The sequence below is a fragment of the Squalius cephalus genome (genome assembly GCF_949319135.1).
Source record: "Squalius cephalus genome assembly, chromosome: 16".
In the NCBI taxonomy this organism is placed as follows: domain Eukaryota; kingdom Metazoa; phylum Chordata; class Actinopteri; order Cypriniformes; family Leuciscidae; genus Squalius; species Squalius cephalus.
In genome coordinates, this window is record NC_137137.1 from 36966625 (window position 1) to 36992196 (window position 25572).

The 25572-nt window shown below is 40.0% G+C and overlaps 1 protein-coding gene and 1 long non-coding RNA gene across 3 annotated transcripts; one reads left to right on the plus strand and one right to left on the minus strand.

The window, feature by feature from the left end:
• Window positions 1-1837: 1837 nt before the first annotated feature.
• chdh (choline dehydrogenase) lies at window positions 1838-25171 on the plus strand (the record flags this gene model as incomplete). 2 transcript variants are annotated; one of them, XM_079897548.1, is made up of 8 exons in its annotated part: window positions 1838-1920; window positions 5495-6277; window positions 8741-8892; window positions 11794-11923; window positions 12076-12210; window positions 17357-17499; window positions 19637-19739; window positions 24753-25171. In XM_079897548.1, exons 2-8 carry the CDS (start codon window positions 5554-5556, stop codon window positions 25169-25171), a joined length of 1806 nt encoding a protein of 601 aa, XP_079753674.1. In that variant the 5' UTR covers window positions 1838-1920; window positions 5495-5553. The 2 variants fall into 2 exon arrangements, with proteins under 2 accessions (XP_079753674.1, XP_079753673.1); XM_079897547.1 differs by having other exon boundaries at window positions 5516-6277.
• Window positions 25104-25572, minus strand: LOC307173951. Its single transcript, XR_013823923.1, has 3 exons — window positions 25376-25572; window positions 25262-25339; window positions 25104-25172 (listed from the first exon to the last, which is right to left on the minus strand). It is a non-coding gene; the product is annotated as an uncharacterized lncRNA (long non-coding RNA).

Below are 25572 nucleotides of genomic sequence, written 5' to 3' on the forward strand. Positions count from 1 at the left end.
GGTATTTTACCGTAAAATTACATTATATGTACGGTTAGATCTATTATAGTTATTCACCATGTATAGTTTTCCAATGATTCTATTTTAGTAAAAATCATTCATTCATACTCATTCATATTAAAAATGAAATCTTGTTAATCATGTGGTGTATAATAATTCGTTACATTTATATAGCGCTTTTTCTGAGACCTCAAAGCGCTTTACATAGATGGGGGAATCTCCTCAATATAAGTATAAGAAAGTATAAGAAAAAGAAAAAAATATGCGCATGATTATTATGATTATTCTTGTATTGTTATTTCTATGGTTAATCCTTTCAAACGTATTATTCTTGTATTGATCCATTTATGCTTTTTGTCTATTGCATCTTTTAATATCATATACTCATAGTCATACTCATATTCATGTGTATCTATTCAGTCCAGACATTTAGTTTACTTCTACTCTGACAAATGTACGTCTGTTCGTGGGCTGGACATGCTAGGCTATTTGTTTTTTCCGTTTTCTGCTCAGTGTGGTCTCTTGACTAATAACTGTGTTATCTTGTTTAGTTTCACATGAGATGGTTATCTTACCTGGAATTCAGGTACAGCTGTATTTGCACAAGGTGTAGACATGATGGAAAATAATGGAAGGGCCCCTATTCTTCCTTTCCAAAGAAAAGGAGGATGGAGGAATCAAAGGAAAGTTTATTTACACATTGGAATACTTGATCACTCGAGCGTCACTCACGTCACAGCTTCATCAGCAGCGCTCAGAGGATGTGCCCTTATGTTGTTGAAAGTTTTGATGAAATATGTATTTGGCCATGTCTGCGTCTTTGGGCTGGTTCACACAGAAAGCAGTTTTGCTTTGAAAAATGGAAAAAAGACACGGGCAGTGGAATGGGGGAAAAACGCAAGGTCTCGAGACGCGTCTTGACTATCTAGATTCTAGAACGTCGTGTCATGCGCAGGACGCTGCACTTGTACATTGAAAAATAAAGCAGCGCAGTGGAATGGAAAAACGTTATTTTCCAGTACAGGGTGAGAGTGAAAACGATTAATTACAAAAACGATTATTTATTTTTGCTAATTATTATTTTATTTCGGTTATTTTTTCAGTAACTGTTGGTAGTTTCATTTAGTTTTAGATTTCCAGTTATGTTGAAATTTCCGATTTATTTCAGTTTACGAAAATATTTTTTGACCAATAGTTTTAGTCTTAGTTTCAGTTTTCGTTTACGAAAATGACATTGGTACTAAACTGCAGTGGAAAAGCAGACCGAGCCACAGTCGAATCGTGCCACGCAGTGGAAAAACGCCATTTCAACCGTACCTGGTTTAAACCCTACCAAATCAGCGATTGGCTCTTTTATTTATTTAGACTTATTCCGCCATATTGTATCCGCCATATGTTTATTTGATTATTGCGATGTCAAATGCTGTTGAACACCCACAAGTCCTGATTCTGCTGTAATTGGCCTATAATTTATTGCACTTTTGCCTGTTTTAGCTCTTGAGTAATTTAGAAGACATTTGTCAGATTTTATGACAAATTTAGTTCATATTTATACTTAGTTTTTTTTAATTATTATTATTTTTAAAATGGCTTTGCTGCAGTAAATTATACACTGTTCATTTTTGTATTATAAGACTGTAATTCTTGGACAACAGTGGGTAAAACAAATTAAACAATCATCCAGACCAGCTTATTTCTGTTCTGTTCCGAAAATACATGAGTTGATGGATGAACGCACTGAGGAGGAGGACAGCCGAGTGTGGGAGGGGCTACACGCCACGCCCATCACGTTCAGACTCCGCCCACAGCGCGAGCGGTGACAGTGAGTGGGCGGGGCTTCAGTCGGAGTCCTTCCCTTCGCTGCAGGTCATTTGCGTGTGTGTGTGTGTGTGTGTCGGTGGAGAGAGCACTGACTGCACGGTAAGCTGTTGTTTTTTTTTTTTTGTCTAGTTACTTGTAACTTCATGTTTCTAACTGTGCATGCCTCGCTTACAAAGCAGTCTCGCTGGATCAACTCAAAGTCTGATGTTTTAAAGGGAAAGTTGCGAATCAACGCCTAAACTAATGTTTTCACACTCACGCGTGGAATCTCTCACTAAACAACTCAAAACCATCGACAGAAAGCAGAACATTCATCAATAAAAACTATTTAGAGTGAGTGAATGCCTGGACTTGACTTGTGAATCATTGATGACAGATTTCAACAAGTCAAACAATCCTACAGGAATTTGGACAGGATCGCTGCTGGAATCTCATCAAGTCCTGAAGGATCGAGTCTAACACACACTGAACAAACGCTGGGGTTGTTTGTTGTTTGATTGCTTGTAGGCCGACGAGTAAGAAGTAGTGCTCTTCTGATGAACATTACAATATCTAATGGACATTTGGATGTGAACTTGTGAAATTTAAGTTGGAGAATTCTAGATTATTTGGCGCAATCGTATTCTTAAAAGGACTTTTAGGGTCAAACTGTAGCTTGTTTGACTGGTCCTCAGAACAGCACATTACTCTCTTTAACATTAAACCTTTCAGAATAAATCATTAACCGTCGACACTACATTCTTCAGTTCTAGTGTTGTGGTTCTTATTCAAATACTGACTGTCTGCTTGCGTTAGCCTTGCCTAAATGAACTATTATTGATCCTTATTGTAATGATCACTATATTATATCCAATATATAAAAGGGATGCTGCTGTTTTGAATGCATCTAAACATAAACACTGTGCAGTGATATGTTGAACATTGCATTGGCAAATCAGAAACCACAACTATGTGTTTCATAATTAATCAGAATCACACAGTCATGCTGTCCTGAATGTTTGCACGCTGTGATTGGATCGATATCCAGAACAACAACACGACTGTGTGAGTGTTATTACTTTTATAGCCTACAACAGGTCAGTGGAGTTAATATTAAGAAACTGGCATTTGCATAAAACACGCTCAAACATCTCCATATAAGGGCTTTCCGCTCACGCTCTCGTAAAGCCTTACGTACGTCACGCTCGTCAAACTCGCTGTTTTTAGACGCGCTGTCGGCCGATCCTCGAGGAATGCTAAGTGTGCCATTCTCTCCAGTTCTCAATAAACATCTTTACACAGACCCAGATCACAGCGCGCTCATTAGCAGCTGTACACGCGCGTTAATCTGCATTCTTCAGAGAAACATCGCAGCTGAAGCTATAACGCAGCTTTTCTTACTCTTTAACTGTGGTATAGGCCTATGATGGAATTTATTTAAGATGAAAGTAAATTGTATTATTATTTTATTATATTATTTTATATATGGATTATAATACAATTATTGCAACATCAATATAATGGTAGTCATGTTAGGGTGAAATATAACTTCTTAACACGATTATAAGGCCGTACTGAGCAAGTGCGTGTGGTTTCAGTTGTTCCTATATTTTTTCGTAAATTTAGAATGAATTTTATGATGAAAATTTTGGTGAATCGTGATTTGGGCTTAAAATCGTTCATACACACATTTCACGCACAAATTTGTGCGTTCACATGCTTAGTGAATGAGACCCAATATTGCCAGTTAACCTGTTAATTTGTATGTACTCAATGACTCACTTATAAAGATCCTGAATAAATCACTGCATTTGAATGAATCAGCTGAATAAATGATTCAATCACTCGCCCATAAATCATTTGTTTCTGAACTAAATGGCTGAATGAATGATCCATTTGCCACCGCACTGACAGACAGCAACAGACACTTCATGGTGTTTTGTCGAATATCTCTATCGGAACTTGTTTTCACCCATTGAATATGGTGAATGTCAGCGTTGGCCTATATAGACAGCATCTGCCATAGCTATGTAACCTGCAGAAGGAGTCATTAGAGTCCCCCTGTGGTGAAAATCCAGCTTTTAATGTTGTTTATGTGTCTATGTGGCGTTTTTAATCTGCTTTAAGACAAACCATGTGTAAGTTCATAAGTCGACAGCATTGCTGAGTATTTCCTCCTTAAAACTGCAGTGAACCAAAGACAGTCTCAAAAACACGCTTTGAAATCGCTGGTGTTTCTGACGTCACAAACTACCTTGTAACCAATCAGATCAACGTGTGATCGTCAACCAGTGGATCTCTGAGCTGGAGGCGGGGCTCATTTGCATATTCATAGAATACTAAATTATTCATTGCGAATCGATATTCATCGTGAATACTAAATGAGGCAAGGGTGTCGAGTTACATTCAAGATATTTTAAGGCAGGAAGTTGTTGTTTTTTTCAAGAATAATTTTTTTGAAATATGTAATTTGATCAAAGATGAGTTTTAAGGGATGAAATTATTGCATACAGGGGGACTCTAACAACAACCCACCTCTAACAAACATAGACAAGCGGAGTGATATAATTACATCTGCCATTATATCGGTTTACTGATGTAGCAATCGGTTACAAGGAAAAATCAATAGCAATAGACGGGTTGTGTGATTGTAAACAGCGATGGCGTGTTTCGTGGACAGAAAGTGACAGTTCTGCAGAATAACTGACTAGAAGAAATCAGTAGTCATGCAACTCCTATTTTGAGCGTAGTTTAAAGGGGTCTTGACATGGATTTTTACAATTATTTTAATATGTTCCTTGAGGTTCACTTATAATGTTAATAGCGTTTTTTTTGCGCAAAAAAAGCCCAAATATATGTGTAAAAACAATCTTTCTGACGCTATGTCTAAAATTATGTGATTTTTTCAAATCTCTCCATGGCTTAGAGTTCTGCTCATATTTCATTACCATTCTCTAAACAATAGCGAATAAACTGTGATAATGTGAGAGATGTTGAAGATGTCTGAATACATTTTGACCCTGGACCACAAAACCAGTCACATGGGTAAATTTTTTTAAATTGATATTTATACGCAATCTGAAAGATGAATAAATGAGCTTTCCATTGATGTGTGGTTTGTCAGGATAGAATAATATTTGGCCGAGATACAACTATTGAACATCTGGAATCTGAGGGAGCAAAAGAATCTAAACATTGAGAAAATCTCCTTTAAAGTTGTTCATTTAAGTTGGCGATTGTGCTGCATTCACTCACAGAAATACATGTTTTATATATTTACGGTAGGAAATTTACAAAATATCTTCATGGAACATGATCTTTACTTAATAGCCTAATGATTTTTGGCATAAAAGAAAAATCGATAATTTTGCCCCATACAATGTATTGTTGGCTATATATATGAAGAGTTCATATGAAGTGCCATCTGAAATTTTCTTCTAGAATGATCATTTTTATCAAGCTTGTTTTTTTAAGTTCAGTAATTTCACTTAAATAACAATTAATAGGTAATTTTCATTGGCATTTTAGTGAAATTACTGAACTTAAATATACAAGCTTCATAAAAATGATCATTCTAGAAGAAAATTTCAGATGGCACTTAGAGGCTTTTGCATCTGAACTCTTCATATATATATATACAAGCATGTTTTTGAACCCCACAGCGACTGTATCCCGTTGTGTGTGTCTAACCCAGCGTTCTCTGCCTGTCCTCAAGCCTCAGAGGAGCATCAGTGATCTGCGATCTCCGTCAGTATGTGGTGTTTCTCGTCGTCTACGAGGCTCTCGTCTCTTCGCAGGAGCGTCGCCGTCTCACACACATGTGCGGCGCTGAAACAAACCCACGTCCATCAGCACAGGTCCGGCAGTACGACCGTGAGGAAGAGCACCGAGTCCTACAGTTATGTGATCGTCGGAGCCGGATCCGCAGGCTGTGTTCTGGCCAACCGTCTGTCGGAGAACCCGTCGGAGTCGGTGCTGCTCCTGGAAGCCGGACCCAAAGACAAGCGTCTGGGAAGCACTCGCCTGTCCTGGAAGATCCACATGCCCGCCGCCCTGACCTATAACCTCTGCGACGACAGGTACAACTGGTTCTACCACACGTTACCTCAGGCACACATGGAGGACAGGGTGATGTACTGGCCCCGGGGTCGGGTTTGGGGCGGGTCGTCCTCGCTCAATGCCATGGTGTACATCCGGGGCCACGCCGAGGACTACAACCGCTGGCAGAGCGAGGGAGCCGAGGGCTGGGACTACGACCACTGTCTGCCGTACTTCCGTAAGGCTCAGGCTCACGAGCTCGGGCCGGACCGGTACCGGGGAGGAGACGGCCCACTGCACGTGACCCGAGGGAAGACTGACCACCCTCTACACCACGCGTTCATCTCAGCGGGCCAGCAGGCCGGATACCCCTTCACCGAGGACATGAACGGGTTCCAGCAGGAGGGAGTGGGCTGGATGGACATGACCGTACACAGAGGTAAACGTCAGGGCCTTGCGAATTACTTCACCCAAAATGTTTAAAAAAAAAAGTCATTTACTCACCCTCACGTCGGTCCAAACCTATAGGACTTTCACTCATCTTCAAAACGGTTTTAATGAAATCTGAGCGATTTCTGAACCTCCATTGAAAGTTTGTTCAAAACGTTCATGAATCGAGCTCTTTAATCCAAGTCTTCTAAACAGACATGATTGGTTATATTAGGGATGCACCGAAATGATCATTTTGGCCGATAACCGATAATTCTTTATATTTGAAAGCCGATTACCGATATATTGGCCCATAAATCTATATCCAATTTTTTTATATAAGGAGTGGTCTGACCGTACACAGAGGTAAACGTCAGGGCCTTGCGAATTACTTCACCCAAAAATGTAAAAAAAAAAACAAAAGTAATTTACTCACCCTCACGTCGGTCCAAACCTTCCAAAACAAAGACTCTAGTTCATCATCAAATTTTTTTTTTAAATGAAATCTGAGCGATTTCTGTCCCTCCATTGAAAGTTTGTTCAAAACGTTCATAAAGTAAATAAATCCAAATGAATCGAGCTGTTTAATTTAATAGACACGATTGCTTTATATTAGGGATGCACTGATATGAACATTTTGGCCGATACCGATAACCGATAATTCTTGAAAGTCGATAACTGATATATTGGGCGATAAATCTAAATTCAAATTTTTATATCATTTTTGACAGTCTGATTACAAAAAAGCCTCGTCGCACACAATTATAACATTCTCATTATAATGCCATGTAGCCGATATGACAGACTTGCACTGAACTGTATTTTCCTTTTCTGAAGTGATTCCGATCATATTTCAAGCAGTTCAGAATTATCATGTTGAACAGTGCGAAATAATACATTATTTATCGGCTTTAATATTTCGGCTATATTTTCTTATCGGGCCGATAACGTTAACATTAAAAATGATCATCTGATACCGATATGGTATCTAGCTATTACACCAGTCCTTAAAAAGCCTGGATGTGATAAGTCAGACCTATCCAATTACAGGCTATCTCAAATCTGCCCTTTCTTGCTAAGGTTTTGGAACGTGTTGTTGCGACACAACTCCACTCACACTTGTCATCCAACAAGCTTTTCGAACCTCTTCAGTCTGGGTTTAGAAAGGGACACAGTACAGAGACAGCCTTGGTTCGTGTTATGAATGACCTGCTTATCTCAGCTGGAGCCAGCTACCGTCTTGGTCTTGTTAGATCTCAGTGCAGATTTTGACACAGTGTGCCGTAAATAGGCTGGAGAGCTGGATTGCTATCACTGGAACTGTGCTTAACTGGTTCAATTCTTACCTCACTGATCATTTCCAGTTTGTTGTCTTGGGAAAACAACAAATCTGAAATTGGACAAGTCCGCCGTGGTGTTCCTCAGGGATCTGTCCTGGGTCCCATATCGTTTAGTGTTTATATAATTAGGAAATATGGTTTTGGGGTATCACTTTAATGCTGATGATACTCAAATTTACATCAGCTCCAAATCTGATCCTACTGTCACCTCTAAAACTCTGAAAAGAGTGTGTGCAGGAAATAAAAACATCATTTTTTAAAACTGAATTCTTCCAAGACAGAGATTCTACTCATTGGCACACCTGTGGCTACTCACAAAGGGAGAAATTTGAATGTGATTATGGATGATAGGGTTTTATTTCCATCTTCTCATGCTCGTAACCTTGGTGTGGTCTTTGAGGCTTACCTAACACTAGACTCTCATATTAAGAGCATTACAAAATCTGCATTCCTACAGGAACTAGGCCCTATCTTACTCCACCTGACGCTGAAAGGCTTATTCATGCATTTGTTACTTCCAGGATTGATTATTGTAATGCACTATTTGTTGGTTTACCTGCTAAATCTATAAAACTGCTGCAGTACATCCAGAATTCAGCAGCACACACACTTCACCACGTCAGCACATCACAGGCGGGCTCGATAGCTGTCATTGGCTTCCTGTTCAGTCGCGTATTGCTTTTAAAACTCTCACTCTAACTATGCACGAAATAGCCCCTTCTTATATCTGTCATATAGATCTTCTCATATATCTGTCATCTGACTTAGTCAGCCTGTACGCGCCTTCCCGTTCCCTTCGGTCGGCTGGCTCGCTGACTCCTCCCTATGGGGGCGAGAGCTCTCTCTGGCGCTGCACACTGGTTATGGAGTGCACTTCCTCTTATTGCTAGAGATGCTCCCACATTAGCCAGTTTCAAGAAGTTGTTAACTCATCTTTCTAAAATTGCTTACATAGACTGTCCTGATCAGTATTTTACTGTAATGATTATTTTTGCATTACTCTTGTCCTTCTGTATATCATTTGCTTTTACTGTCTGTATTGCTTTGGGTTTCAGAAAGCGCATTATAAATAAAATGTATTGTTATTGATTCTGTGCTAGAGTCTCCTGAACCTTCTCTGTGTTCTGGCACAGGTAAGCGATGGAGCACAGCTAGCGCTTATCTTCGGCCCGCGCTGGCCAGACCCAACCTGAGCACAGAAGTGCGCTGTATGGCGACCCGAGTCCTGTTCGACGGGACCCGCGCGCGAGGGGTCGAGTACCAGCAGGACGGACACACCAAACAGGTGAACACGTCAGATGATCTTTTCACACTGCACTCATGTTTAGGACTTACTCTGCTCCTGGCTGGCCTCAGTCTGTGTGTTGCTTAGTAGAGCTGGGTAAAAAATATCGATTTTTATTTTTTTTAATCGATTCTCATTTTACGAACCCTAATCGATCTTATAGTCTGAGCTGTTTTCAGTTAATCAATGAAGAAAACTTTTATAGCGTTGCCTCCCATTCAATAAATCCCAATTATCTTTGTGCTTTGTAGCTTCTGATATGAAACAAACACTCAGCTTTCAAATTCTGCCACTGATTCAGTCAGTAAATGTGTGTTTGTGTGTGTTTAATGTTTACTAGTTACAGCAGCAAATACACATCAGTGAACATCAGAAGGAATGTTGAAGGATACAGAACGACTCACTGAAATCAATCATGTCTCATGTAATCCATCAATCCGTGTTTCAACCGCAGAAAGACCTCAATATGAGAGCAATAATGTCACGTTTACCTCATTCAGTGACCATAAACTCATAAAACAACTCTAGAGAGGAGCGTACTGATACATACATGCACTATATTACATACTCATTATTTTTTTACTGAACCTGTTGGTGATGTTTTTATTAGGTAATGTATTTTTGTATAAATCTCAGTTATTAAAGTTTATTAAATGTTTATATCTCACCGAAAAACTAGAGTAGAAATAATTCTGATATTAAAAAGTTCCTTGTGTGCAGTTTTAATGTTTGTACAACTCAGTTTTAGCAGACATTATTTAGCGCACTTTAGTTGCATATGTGAGTGATTTACACGTATTGTGGAAGGTTGATATGGATGGGTTTGTTTGTAAGTCTTGTGTTTGTAGTGTTGAGCCGTATCACTTTTTACCTTTAAAATGATCATGAAACTGAAGTTGCGCTGGTCTTTTCTTCTCTATTGTGTCGTATATCGAGTGAAACGCTTCTGGAAGAAGAACAAATGTGGGCGGGGCTTGATTCTGTCTGTGGGGAATTGATTGGATGGTTGTGGTTTGCTATTGGCTGATCTCATGTGAGTGACAGGTTATAGCCCCGCCCTCGTCACCAGAGAAGAGAAGAGATGCTGCAAGAGGGAGTTATTCTGATTCAAGATCATTAAAACAATAATGATGATGTGCACCTATAAATCATTTACGATAAACACTGCAATATTCCACAAAAAAAGAAATGTCCAATTTGATTTCATGGTGAATTTAAACTTGTTTGTGTGTCTTCGCTGCCCAGTCTTGCCATGAGTTATCAGACTTGTTTTTGCTGTTTCTACTCCTCCAACCCTCCAGAAAGCCCTCAGACGAGACTGTGGGATAGTAAAGGCGTCTGTAATGAAGGACCCTCAGTAGACCACATGTTTGGTCTGTACACTGCAGTGCTGGATGCACTAATCAAACACTTGAGTTAAAGTACAGACACCCTATTAAAATATTAATCCAGCCAATATTACTTGAGTAAAAGTACAAAAGTGATTGATTTTTAATTAACTTTCATTATCAGCAGTTATAAGAACAATTAGTGCAGATGTCTGCGAATAATTAAACCTTTAATTCGTAACCAAAACTTGTTGTACATTATACTTATAATAAAATTTTACAGCAGATTTAGTTCACAAATAACTGATCTAATTATGATTTTCATTTACTATAATCAATGCTAATATCTGGCATTGATAACGTACTTTTCACCCCATTTGAGATCCGACAATATCCCGGTTGGTTTTGACCGGATCATCGCTGACTCCAGAGCAGCTGCAATCACATCCGTTCGATTCGTCAATGACTCGTTCAGGGCGGTTTGTGAACCAGTTCAACAGGTTCACTGGAAAGAATCGACTCATTCATGAATCGGACATCGCTGTCGCGTCTCGGCTTGGGAATCGGGTGACGTTTTCTTCAGTTCAAAATAATAAGGAGCAAGTAAAAAGTACGATATTATGCTTTGTAATGTAGTTTCCCAAACGAAAAACACTCAGATAAAGAATAGATATTTGAAAAACTACTTTGTTACTGTCCACCACTGGTGTTCTGGCTGTGAACGTTTTCCTGGATAATTCAGTTCACTCTCAGCACCTGCAGAATCAGAATCATCTGGTGACTGAGAGAAAGGTTAGCAGGTTGTTTAATCTTGATCTGATTAATCTGATCGACCTACATAAGTCACAGTTGCGGTTTTGGGTCTTTCTTCCCAGCCTCTCTGGAAATGGCAGACTGCTGATAAGCGGCGTAATGTTCCTCTTCCTGTGGCTTATCTTCACTCGGCACTCTTTCACTCTCGCTCATTTCCTCTGATGTTATATATGTAGAAGTGAGTGGTTTGTTGAGGCATGAGCAGCAACCTTCCTCTCTCTCTTGAATCAACACTGAAGTGACTTAAACTGCAGTTCATCCACTGGCCACTAGAGACAGACTCCAGAAGAGAGTCGATCCCATAAACCCCCATGTTGAAATGCCCAACTTTACAGCAGAAAAACACGTTTACCGTCTGGTGTAAAAGTGGTTTTGGTCTATATTGATAATTTTGCCCTTCATGAAAACTGTGAGGAGGGTGATTTTTTTTTTTTTTATACCTCATCCGTTTCAATTCTATAAAGCCTTAAAGTTCTGCATAATTAAGGGTGTGGCCACTTGAGTGACAGGTGGACTGCGCTGATATCACTGCTAGCCGTTTGTCTGCTGGCTGTTAGCATCACGTCACCTCAGCTAATCCGCCTCGCTGCACATTTTCGTTTATCCGGGAGTGACGCTGCCAAGATGGCGACGGCCGGCTCCGCCCACTTTGGGCTTCAGAAATGCTCTTCAGAAACCCTACGGGCGACTCACGGACACTACACCCATATTTTTTTTTAGTCTATGGTTGAGGCGTGAGCGTTTCTCTTGTTTGCTTCAGGTGTTTGCTGATAAGGAGGTCATTCTCAGCGGCGGAGCCATTAACTCTCCACAGCTCCTCCTGCTGTCTGGAGTGGGAAACGCAGATGAGCTTCGCAAACACGATATTCCGGTGACACAGCATCTCCCAGGTGACCTCATTTCCTCCTTTATGTCCTCCAAGATCTCCCCTCTCCACAGATCACACTTTATGCTCCAAATGTGAGTCCATGCTGGCTCTGACGGGGGTTTCTGGCCATGACCTCTACTGATGTTGGGATTTGGTCTTGTGGTGTGTGTCCAGGTGTGGGCTGTAATCTTCAGGACCATCTGGAGCTGTACGTGCAGCATCGCTGTACTCAACCCATCACTCTCTACAAAGCCCAGAAGCCCCTACACATGCTGAAGATCGGCCTGGAGTGGCTGCTCAAATTCACAGGTATATCTGAACGTCCCATATTTGTGTGTCATATCAAGTGTTGGGGAAAGTTACTTTGAAAAGTAATGCATTACAATATTGCGTTACTCCCTTAAAAAGTAACTAATTGCATTACTTTTTTAGAAAAGTAATGTGCTATGTTACTTTTGCGTTACTTTTGCATTATTATTTTTTCCGCCTGGGCTGGGATTGTTTTTTTTTATAACAAAAAAGTTATATTTTTGGGCAAATGTAAAGACCCTTTCACACCAAAAGTGAAATAATAAGTCTGACTGAAAGAAGTTTAACACTTACTTTACCAATAAAAACAAAAAAATCTATAGTCATTTTTGCTTATGGTTTAACTGAATCATCGAAGGTCAGAAGCAAGTGCATTGGTCAATAAAGTGAGATTAAATGCATAAAAATGAATGTTTTATTTAACATATTTAGTTATTAGAGGTTTGGATAGTATTCTGATTCTGCATTTCACTGATTTTATTCATTTTGAGGAATATTGAATCTTTTTTGTGCAAGTGAGATGAGTAAATGCTCACATTTAGTCTAGAACTACAATAACCATCATGTTTACACACACACAGACACACACACACACACACACACACACACACACACACACACTTTGATTTGTCTCAACATGAGGACAGGAGAGCTGTCAGTCAATAAATGGGAAAACAAAGTAACTTGCGTTGCTTATTTGAAAAAGTAACTCAGATATTTTGTTGTACATTTTAAAAGTAATGCGTTACTCTACTAGTTACTTGAAAAAGTAATCTGATTACATAAATCAAGGTACTTGTAATGAGTTACACACAACACACCCACCCTAACAAAAGAGACATTTTTATTACCATAATACAATCTTCTCATTACTGAGCTTAAATTGTGTTTAGTTCTAAAAGCTTTTATAAATGGGTCACTTTATATTAGGTGTCTTTAACTACTATGTATTTAAATTATCTCAACCAGGTGCCTCAATGTGACTTAAATAATTAACAATGAGACAAAACACTCAAAATAAAATAAGTTTGAAAATTTGAAAATAAGATAAAATAAGACTTGAAAATAAGATAAAAAACTATTAAAAATCGACCTGGAAAAGTCATGTAAGTTAAAATATTATGACTCCATGGGCATTTTTATAATAAATATACATTTTAGTCCAGTAAATCACAATCAACTTGAAAAATCATTGGGCCTTTCTATCTTGTAGGCAACAGGGAGGACAGCACTGATGTACAGTCGTGGTCAAAATTGATGGCACCCCTGATAAATATGATCAAAAATGGCTGTAAAAAATAAATCTGCATTGTTTATCCTTTTGATCTTTCATTCAAAAAATTCACAAAAATCTAACCTTTCATTGAAGTAAAAGAATTGAAATTGGGGGGTAAATCACATTATAAAATAAATGTTTTTCTCCAAAACACGCTGGCCATAATTGTTGGCAGCCCTAGAATTTTTTATGAGAAAAATATCTCTGAAGTATATTCCCATTAATATTTACCTTTATTTAGCACACCAGGGTGACTTGGAACATGAAATTGTCCAGCTATGACTTCGTGTTTCACAGGAGTTTAAATATGAGGAAACACAAAGGCCAAATTCCCTTGCTCATCCATCACAATGAGGAAAACCACAGAATATAGTTCTGATGTGCAGCAAAAGATTGTTGAGCTTCACAAAATAGAAAGTGGCTTTAAGAAATTATCTAAAGAATTGAAAATCCCCATTTTGACCATCTGGGCAATAATTAAGAAGTTATAATCAACTAAAGATGTGACGAATCTGCCAGGAAGAGGAAGTGTGTCTATATTGTATTAATGGACGGTGAGGATGAAAGTTTGAGTGGCCAAAGACTCTCCAAGGATCATAGATGGAGAATTGCAGAGATTAGTTGAGTCTTGGGGGTCAGAAAGCCTAAAAAAAATGATCAAACAACCCCTACATCCCCAGATGTTGTTTGGGAGGGTTTCAAGAAAAATCCTCCTCGCTCCTCCAGAAACAAACTCCAGCATATTCAGTGGTCAGACACGGCTGGATCTTCAAAAGGGACCGGATTCTGTGGTCAGATGAAACTAAAAAAGGGCTTTTTGGCAGCAAACCCACCAGATGTGTTTGGTGCACACAGGGATGAAGAGTCCCCCATGTGTACGGTTAAATACACTGCTGGATCTTATATGTTGTGGGCCTATTTTTCTGCTGGAGGTCCTGGACTTCTTGTTCAGATACATGGTATTATGGATTCTAGCAAATACAAACATATAAAAAATCTAAACCTGACGGCCTCTGCTAGAAATCTTATAATGGGCCGTGGTTGGATCTTCCTTCAGGACAACGGTCCAAAACAAACATCAAAATCAACACAAAAGTGGGCAACTGAGCACAAAATGAAGCTTCTGCCATGACCGTCCCAGTTCCCTGAGCTGATGAGTGGAGTGAACTGAAGAGAAGAAGCACCAACATGAACTTGTGAATCTGAAGGATCTGGAGAGATCCTGTATGGAGGAATGGTCTCTGATCTCTCGTCAGGTGTTCTCCAAACTCATCCGGCATTATAGAAGAAAACTCAGAGCTGTTATCTTGGCAAAAAGAGGTTGCAAAAAGTATTTAATAACAGGGTGCCAACAATTATGGCCAGCGTGTTTTGGAGAAAAACATTTATTTTATAATGTGATTTACCCCCCACTTTCAATTCTTTTACTTCAATGAAAGGTTAGATTTTTGTGAATTTTTTGAATGAAAGATCAAAAGGATAAACAATGCAGATTTACTTTTTACAGCCATTTTTGATCATATTTATCAGGGGTGCCATCAATTTTGACCACGACTGTACATGCATGTTTTTACATCATTCTTATATTTAAAAACACCTGCGTTTCTGTAATCCCTTAAGCCACCAAACCTGTCCTAACCTGACCCGGATACACCCTCAATAGCAGCACATGTGCTTACAATACAACATCAACACATAAGCACACTGTGTCCATAACTATTATTTTATTTAACGTACAATTGTAATCAAAATTCAAAGTTCAACCCCCATTGCAAAACAGGTTTGACAGGTTGACTTTCAGGTGTTTGCAATGAACAAATCAAACAAAAGTAACTGAAATAACTCAACAGATGTTTCAAGTGGTTTCCCCAAATTCAGCTGAAAATGCAACTTTTAATGACGTCTGCAGTCTCAGAATGATTCAGCCCCCTGAATACAGCACAAACAGCCCAGATCTGCAGAACAGCTGTTGTCTCACTAATCAAGGGCTTCATTAGCGGCACCAGGTGTGCTTGAGCTAGAACACACGACACATCTGAACTGGCGAGGTTTGTGGAGTCAAAGGAAGAGTTTGTTGTTAAGTCAAAAGAATGGTCCAAAAAGTTAAGAGAAGTTTTCATCCCCTTCACAAACAAGGAACAGGATACAGAAAGATAGCGAAGACACTAAATGTTCCTAGAGACACCAAAGTTCAAAGTTAGAGGAACAGTGGTTACACTCCCTGGACGGGGCAGAAGGAGGAACGGTCAACGGTTCAGGAAAGCCCTGGAGTGACTGCAGAAGACCTGAGGTTTCAGACGCACAGTACAGCGCGTACTGAACACATGCCAGAACTCCAGGACTACACCGCTACTGACCCTAAAGAAGAAGAAAAGTGAGTTTTGGGATTCTGGGAAGTGAAGTGATGAAACAAAACTGGAGCTGTTCGTCCCTGTGGATCATCGGTGTGTCTTGAGGAGGAATGAAGCGTATGCTGTGAAGAACTCTGTCTACAGTTCAGCATGAGGAGCTCGTGATGCTCTCGCTGATGGATATCCTCCGGCTCTGGAAACCTGCAGCGTGAGGAAGGAGAGATGGAGTCACTGAAGTATCAGGAGATCCTGGGAGAAAACATCATGCCGTCAGTGAGGAAGATGAAGCTTGGACCTTCAACAGGACAATGATCCCAAGCATTCCTCAGAGTCCAGCAAGGCTTGGTTGCAGAAGAAGTCCTGGGAGATACAGTCACATGACTCGAACCCCAGAGAACATCTCTGGTGGGATTTGAAGGCGGTTGCAGAACGCAAACCCAGGAATATTCCTGAACTGGAATATAGTTGCTCAGATTCCTGAGAAACAGAATCTGCTGTCTGTTATACATCTCGTCTTCAGCTCATATCAGCAAAAGGCTGTTCTACTGAGCGCTGAAGATGCTTACCATGAAGGGGCTGAATCGTTTTGAGACTGCAGAAGTCATTAAAAGTTGCATTTTCAGCTGAATTTGGGGAAACCACTTGAAACATTTGTTTTGTTGAGCTATTTCAATTACTTTTGTTTGATTCGTTCATTGCAAACAGCCGACAGTCTGTACATATTGCCAATAACCCTGATTTGCAGTGGGGGTTGAATAATTTTGATTACAACGGTAAGTATGTAGTAGTTAAAGACACCTCGTGTAAAGTTTGACCCATTCATGTATAAAAAAAACGTGGCTCAAACAATAGAAATAGAAATTAGAATAAAATGTGTGTCTTCAATGCAATGCAAGTCACATTGGATACAAACATCTGCCAAATGAATAAAACCTCAGGAAGATCTAATGGCAGTCAACAGTCCTGATTTCTTCTGTGACCTCAGCATGAGATTCACTCAGTTAACCCTGAAGGGTTTCAGTGAGTCCAGTTCTAATGGAAGCGTCCTCAGACATTTGAGGAGAATGATTGTTTACTCACCCCTTGGCCATACAAGATTTTCTTTCTTAGGCCGAAGAGAAATTAAAATTAAAACATTCCAGTATTTTCTCCATCTAATGAAACTGAACAGTGCTCAACGTAGAGCATTTTTGATGGTCCAAAATCCATAGTTAGGCAGCTTTAAAGGGCACGTGTGCTCTAGCAAAACCATCAGAATAACATCAAAGATTACATGCTTTAAACTAGAAACGCTCGCCTCGGCCCAGCTCTGTGAAGAGCGTACACAAGACGGTTGGGCACTTTGGGCACCATTCACTTGCATTAGATGGAGGAAAATCCTAGAATTTGCGCCTCAAAAACAAGAATTTCTCTTGGACTGAGGATAGAAAGTCATGTGCATCTGGGATGGCCTTGGAGTGAGTAAAGCAATCAGGAGGTTTTTCCCGTTTGGCTGAACTCTTCCTGTGTTTTGCTGTAGGTTACGGAGCTACGGCTCATCTGGAGAGCGGCGGATTCATCCGCAGTCGTCCCGGCGTTCCTCATCCTGACATCCAGTTTCATTTCCTACCCTCTCAGGTCATCGATCACGGACGCGTGAATTCCCAGATCGAGGCCTTCCAGGTCTGTTTCATACAAGTCTGCCTGTGACTGTGAGACTCAAGCCTAAAGATGAGTGTTCACTCAACGCCTGCATTTTTGAGTAGCGGGTGTAACCTAACATTCACGTTCTGGAGAACAGACTGTACATAAACCACAGCAGTGCATTATGAATCATATCAACAACAGGATTATTAGTGAGTCACAATGCTGATGATTTCCAGTTTAGCCAGCTTTATTCTACAGTACCGATGCTTCACAGTGATAAACAGGAAAGTCAATGACGCAAACCTCATCAACTATATAGACCGCTCTACAGAAGACCATAGTGTCGTTATTCGGCTCATCTGGTCAAATCAAGAATATTACTGAACATTAATGGTCTTTTAAACCCAGACTAAACTAGCCAAAGGTAAGAGTAAAATCATATAAATGACTCTCAGTAACATGAACTTGATCCCCTTGCAATGAGGTTTGACTGTATGTGTGATAGTGTTCATTTTGTCAGCTACTTTTTAATTTAGTCTTAGTCTAAGTATAGTGACACTTTAGTTTAAGGTCTAATTCTCACTATGGACTAGTTGCTTATTAGCATGCATATTACTAGCTGTTTATTAGTACTTATAAAGCACATATTAATGCTTTATTCTGCATGATCATATTCTATATCCCTTAAACTTAAAGGGATAGTTCACTTTGAAATTAAATGTTGGTATGTTTTAGCTTACCTCAAGGGCATCCAAGATGTAGGTGTCTTTGTTTCCGCAGTAGTTTCAATTGTGATGTTTTTAGGTCAAACCGTTCTTGTCTGACAGTCGTATAATGCAGGTCTATGGTCACTGTCTCAAAGAGCGTCAGTCATATAATGCAGGTCTATGGGCACTGTCTCAAAGAGCATGCACAGAGAAGTCCACATTAAACAATTCCCCATCGTAAGTACACATTGATGGCCTAAGACACGAAACGAGCGGTTTGTGTGAGAAAACGAACAGTATTTATATAGTTTTTACCTCTTGTACACAGCCACGTCCAAGTGATCTGAGGGCGCGGGCGCAGCCTGGTGTGTGACGTGTGCGCGCGTTCTGGCTTAGTCTGCGCAAGCGCCGGGAAGTGAAAGTCTCTTCTGCTCACCAAGGCTGCATTTATTTGATTAAAAATACAAACAAAAACAGTTAAACAGTGAAATATTATTGTAATGTAAATCATCTGTTTTCTATGTGAATATATAGTAAAGTGTAATTTATTCCTGTGATCAAAGCTGAATGTTCAGCATCATTACTCCAGTCTTCAGTGTCACATGATCCTTCAGAAATCACTCTAATATGAGGATCTGATGATCAAGAAACATTTATGATTATTATCAGTGTTGAAAACAGTTTTTTACATTTTTATTTCATGATGCTATGATGAATAGAAAGTTCAGAAGAACAGCATTTATCTGAAATGGAAAGTGTTTGTAACATTAAACACTACCGTTCAAAAGTTTGGGGTCAGTAAGTAATTTTATTTTATTTTTGGGGGAAAGAAATAAAATAAATCAATAAATGTATTCATCAAGGATGAGTTAAACTGATCAAAAGTATTTATAATGTTAGAAAATATTCTATTTTAAATAAATGCTGTTCTTTTGAACTTTCTATTCATCAAAGAATTTTGAAAAAAAATTGTACACAACTGTTTTCAACATTGATAATAATCATAAATGTTTCTTGAAGTAAGGATGCTGAAAATTCAGCTTTGATCACAGGAATAAATTACAGTTTAAAATATATTAAAATAGAAAAGTCATTTTAAAATTTCACAATATTACTGTTTTTTTTTTTTTGTTTGTTTTATCAAATAAATGCAGCCTTGGTGAGCAGACAACATTAAAACATTTTACTGACCCCAAACTTTTGAATGGTAGTGTATATTTTAATCTTTTTTCTAATTATTTTTTATCAATATTGCATGTTAATATAGTCACAGTTATCGTTTAATGACCTTATCGCCTCATCTTAGGTCATCAACAAACATTTTCCGTCACAGATTTCGTTAAGGAAATGAACAGTAATGTGTGAACACCTTCAGCTGAGGAAGTGATGTCATCTCCTGACAGACTTCATCATTCTAATGCTTCAGACGTGTGTGTGTGTGTGTGTGTGTGTGTGTGTGTGTGTAGGTTCACGTTGGCCCCATGAGGAGCACGAGTGTCGGGTGGATCAAGCTGAAGAGTAAAGACCCGAAGGCTCACCCGATCATCCAGCCGAACTACCTCTCCACCGGTGCGTTTACTCCCGGACAGCAACACAGTGTCGGCCCAGATCCGGCCCACATCCGGGCCGTGTGGAATCCATGTGGGCCGGATCTGGGCCGACTCTGTTGCTGTCTGGGTTAGAGTTGATTCACACAGTAGGGAATCTCATCATTCTTCATCCCCTAGTGGAGAAAAAGCTTCTGAAATGTTGATCATTCCCAAGTTACGCAGAAAGCGAGGGGTGTAATGAGACCCTCGTGTCACGATTCAATATTATTGCCATACTCCAAGACATATGGGAAAAGGTTATTAAAAAGTGTACTATTGATTAAAATGTTACTTTTGGTATTACATTGTGGGTGTAAATGAATAGGGTTGGACTTAATGCTGGAAACCCAAAGCAGGACAATAGAGACATCAGAATAAACATATTCATGATTCTGAAGCTGAAAATACTGAATTATTATAGATGAATACGCTTGATCTCTGTCACTGACTAGATATATTTAAAATAGTGTAAGCCACTTTTTACTGGTAACATCAGACATTTGGCATTATCAGTACACAGAAATATTCCCACATTGCATTATTATACATTATATTCAACATCATATATAGCAGTTTAATGCAGTACTGACACTAAAACTCTGAAAACTTGAATTTTCTATCCACCATACACACTATCTATCCACAATACACACTATCTATCCAGCATACACACTATCTATCCACAATACACACTATCTATCCACCATCCACACTATCTATCCACCATCCACACTATCTATCCACCATACACACTATATATCCACCATACACACTATCTATCCACCATCCACACTATCTATCCACCATACACACTATCTATCCACCATACACACTATCTATCCACCATCCACACTATCTATCCACCATCCACACTATCTATCCACCATACACACTATCTATCCACCATACACACTATCTATCCACACTATCTATCCACCATCCACACTATCTATCCACCATACACACTATCTATCCACCATACACACTATCTATCCACAATACACACTATCTATCCACAATACACACTATCTATCCACCATACACACTATCTATCCACAATCCACACTATCTATCCACCATACACACTATCTATCCACAATACACACTATCTATCCACAATACACACTATCTATCCACAATACACACTATCTATCCACTATCCACACTATCTATCCACAATACACACTATCTATCCACAATACACACTATCTATCCACCATACACACTATCTATCCACACTATCCTCACTATCTATCCACCATACACACTATCTATCCACCATACACACTATATATCCACCATACACACTATCTATCCACCATACACACTATCTATCCACAATACACACTATCTATCCACAATCCACACTATCTATCCACCATACACACTATCTATCCACCATACACACTATCTATCCACAATACACACTATCTATCCACCATACACACTATCTATCCACAATACACACTATCTATCCACCATACACACTATCTATCCAGACTATCCACGATACACACTATCTATCCACCATACACACTATCTATCCAGACTATCCACGATACACACTATCTATCCACCATACACACTATCTATCCACTATCCACACTATCTATCCACCATACACACTATCTATCCACCATACACACTATATATCCACCATACACACTATCTATCCACCATACACACTATCTATCCACAATACACACTATCTATCCACAATCCACACTATCTATCCACCATACACACTATCTATCCACCATACACACTATCTATCCACAATACACACTATCTATCCACCATACACACTATCTATCCACAATACACACTATCTATCCACCATACACACTATCTATCCAGACTATCCACAATACACACTATCTATCCACCATACACACTATCTATCCACTATCCACACTATCTATCCACCATACACACTATCTATCCACCATACACACTATCTATCCACAATACACACTATCTATCCACCATACACACTATCTATCCACAATACACACTATCTATCCACCATACACACTATCTATCCACAATACACACTATCTATCCACCATACACACTATCTATCCACAATACACACTATCTATCCACCATACACACTATCTATCCACACTATCCACACTATCTATCCACAATACACACTATCTATCCACCATACACACTATCTATCCACACTATCCACACTATCTATCCACCATACACACTATCTATCCACAATACACACTATCTATCCACACTATCCTCACTATCTATCCACCATACACACTATCTATCCACCATACACACTATATATCCACCATACACACTATCTATCCACCATACACACTATCTATCCACAATACACACTATCTATCCACAATCCACACTATCTATCCACCATACACACTATCTATCCACCATACACACTATCTATCCACAATACACACTATCTATCCACCATACACACTATCTATCCACAATACACACTATCTATCCACCATACACACTATCTATCCACACTATCCACAATCCACACTATCTATCCACCATACACACTATCTATCCACCATACACACTATCTATCCACAATACACACTATCTATCCACCATACACACTATCTATCCACAATACACACTATCTATCCACAATACACACTATCTATCCACAATACACACTATCTATCCACCATCCACACTATCTATCCACCATCCACACTATCTATCCACCATCCACACTATCTATCCACCATATCCACCATACACACTATCTATACACCATACACACTATCTATCCACCATACACACTATCTATCCACAATACACACTATCTATCCACCATACACACTATCTATCCACCATACACACTATCTATCCACCATACACACTATCTATCCACCATACACACTATCTATCCACAATACACACTATCTATCCACCATACACACTATCTATCCACCATACACACTATCTATCCACCATACACACTATCTATCCACCATACACACTATCTATCCACCATACACACTATCTATCCACAATACACACTATCTATCCACCATCCACACTATCTATCCACCATACACACTATCTATCCACCATACACACTATCTATCCACCATACACACTATCTATCCACCATACACACTATCTATCCACCATACACACTATCTATCCACGATCCACACTATCTATCCACCATACACACTATCTATCCACCATACACACTATCTATCCACAATACACACTATCTATCCACCATACACACTATCTATCCACCATACACACTATCTATCCACAATACACACTATCTATCCACCATACACACTATCTGTCCACGATCCACACTATCTATCCACCATACACACTATCTATCCACAATACACACTATCTATCCACCATACACACTATCTATCCACAATACACACTATCTATCCACCATACACACTATCTATCCACCATACACACTATCTATCCACAATCCACACTATCTATCCACAATCCACACTATCTATCCACCATACACACTATCTATCCACCATACACACTATCTATCCACCATACACACTATCTATCCACAATCCACACTATCTATCCACCATACACACTATCTATCCACCATACACACTATCTATCCACCATACACACTATCTATCCACCATACACACTATCTATCCACCATACACACTATCTATCCACCATACACACTATCTATCTATCCACCATACACACTATCTATCCACCATACACACTATCTATCCACTATACACACTATCTATCCACCATCCACACTATCTATCCACCATCCACACTATCTATCCACCATACACACTATCTATCCACCATACACACTATCTATCCACCATCCACACTATCTATCCACCATCCACACTATCTATCCACTATACACACTATCTATCCACCATCCACACTATCTATCCACCATCCACACTATCTATCCACCATCCACACTATCTATCCACCATCCACACTATCTATCCACAATACACACTATCTATCCACCATCCACACTATCTATCCACCATCCACACTATCTATCCAACATACACACTATCTATCCACTATACACACTATCTATCCACCATCCACACTATCTATCCACCATACACACTATCTATCCACAATACACACTATCTATCCACCATACACACTATCTATCCACAATCCACACTATCTATCCACAATCCACACTATTTATCCACCATACACACTATCTATCCACCATACACACTATCTATCCACCATCCACACTATCTATCCACCATCCACACTATCTATCCACCATCCACACTATCTATCCACCATACACACTATCTATCCACCATACACACTATCTATCCACCATACACACTATCTATCCACCATACACACTATCTATCCACAATCCACACTATCTATCCACCATACACACTATCTATCCACCATACACACTATCTATCCACCATCCACACTATCTATCCACCATCCACACTATCTATCCACCATACACACTATATATCCACAATCCACACTATCTATCCACAATCCACACTATCTATCCACCATACACACTATCTATCCACAGTACACACTATCTATCCACCATACACACTATCTATCTATCCACCATACACACTATCTATCCACCATCCACACTATCTATCCACCATCCACACTATCTATCCACCATACACACTATCTATCCACACTATATATCCACAATCCACACTATCTATCCACCATCCACACTATCTATCCACCATCCACACTATCTATCCACCATCCACACTATCTATCCACAATACACACTATCTATCCACAATACACACTATCTATCCACACTATCTATCCACCATACACACTATCTATCCACCATCCACACTATCTATCCACCATACACATTGTCACTATCCACGATACATAATGTTGCATTTTTGCATTGCGATATATTGTGTCACCCCTACAAATCACCAGATACTAATAAAGGTCCTCCGTCCCACAGACGCCGACGTGTGGGAGTTCAGAGAAAGCGTTAAGCTGACGAGGGAAATCTTCGCTCAGGAAGCCTTCGATGCGTTCCGGGGCCCCGAGGTTCTGCCGGGCCCCGGGGTCCAGTCCGACGCCGAGATCGACGCGTTCGTGCGGCGTAAAGCGGACAGCGCCTACCACCCGTCCTGCACCTGTAAGATGGGCGTCCCGGGGGACGGGGGGGCGGTGGTGGGGCCGGACCTGCGGGTGCACGGGGTCCAGGGCCTTCGGGTGGTGGACGCCTCCGTCATGCCCAGCGTGGTCAGCGGGAACCTCAACGCCCCCACCATCATGATCGCGGAGAAGGCAGCGGACGCCATTAAAGGCCTTCCCTCGCTCCACGACCCGGGGGCTCCCGTGTACCGGCCCGCCAGTCTCCACACGCAGAGATGACCTCATCAGACCAATAACATCATCAGACCAATAACATCCACACGCAGAGATGACCTCATCAGACCAATAACATCCACACGCAGAGATGACCTCATCAGACCAAGAGATGACCTCATCAGACCAATAACATCCACACGCAGAGATGACCTCATCAGACCAAGAGATGACCTCATCAGACCAATAACATCCACACGCAGAGATGACCTCATCAGACCAATAACATCATCAGACCAATAACATCCACACGCAGAGATGACATCATCAGACCAATAACATCCACACGCAGAGATGACCTCATCAGACCAATAACATCATCAGACCAATAACATCCACACGCAGATCTGAGATCAGTCCAATAACATCCACACGCTGATCTGAGATCAGTCCAATAACATCCACAC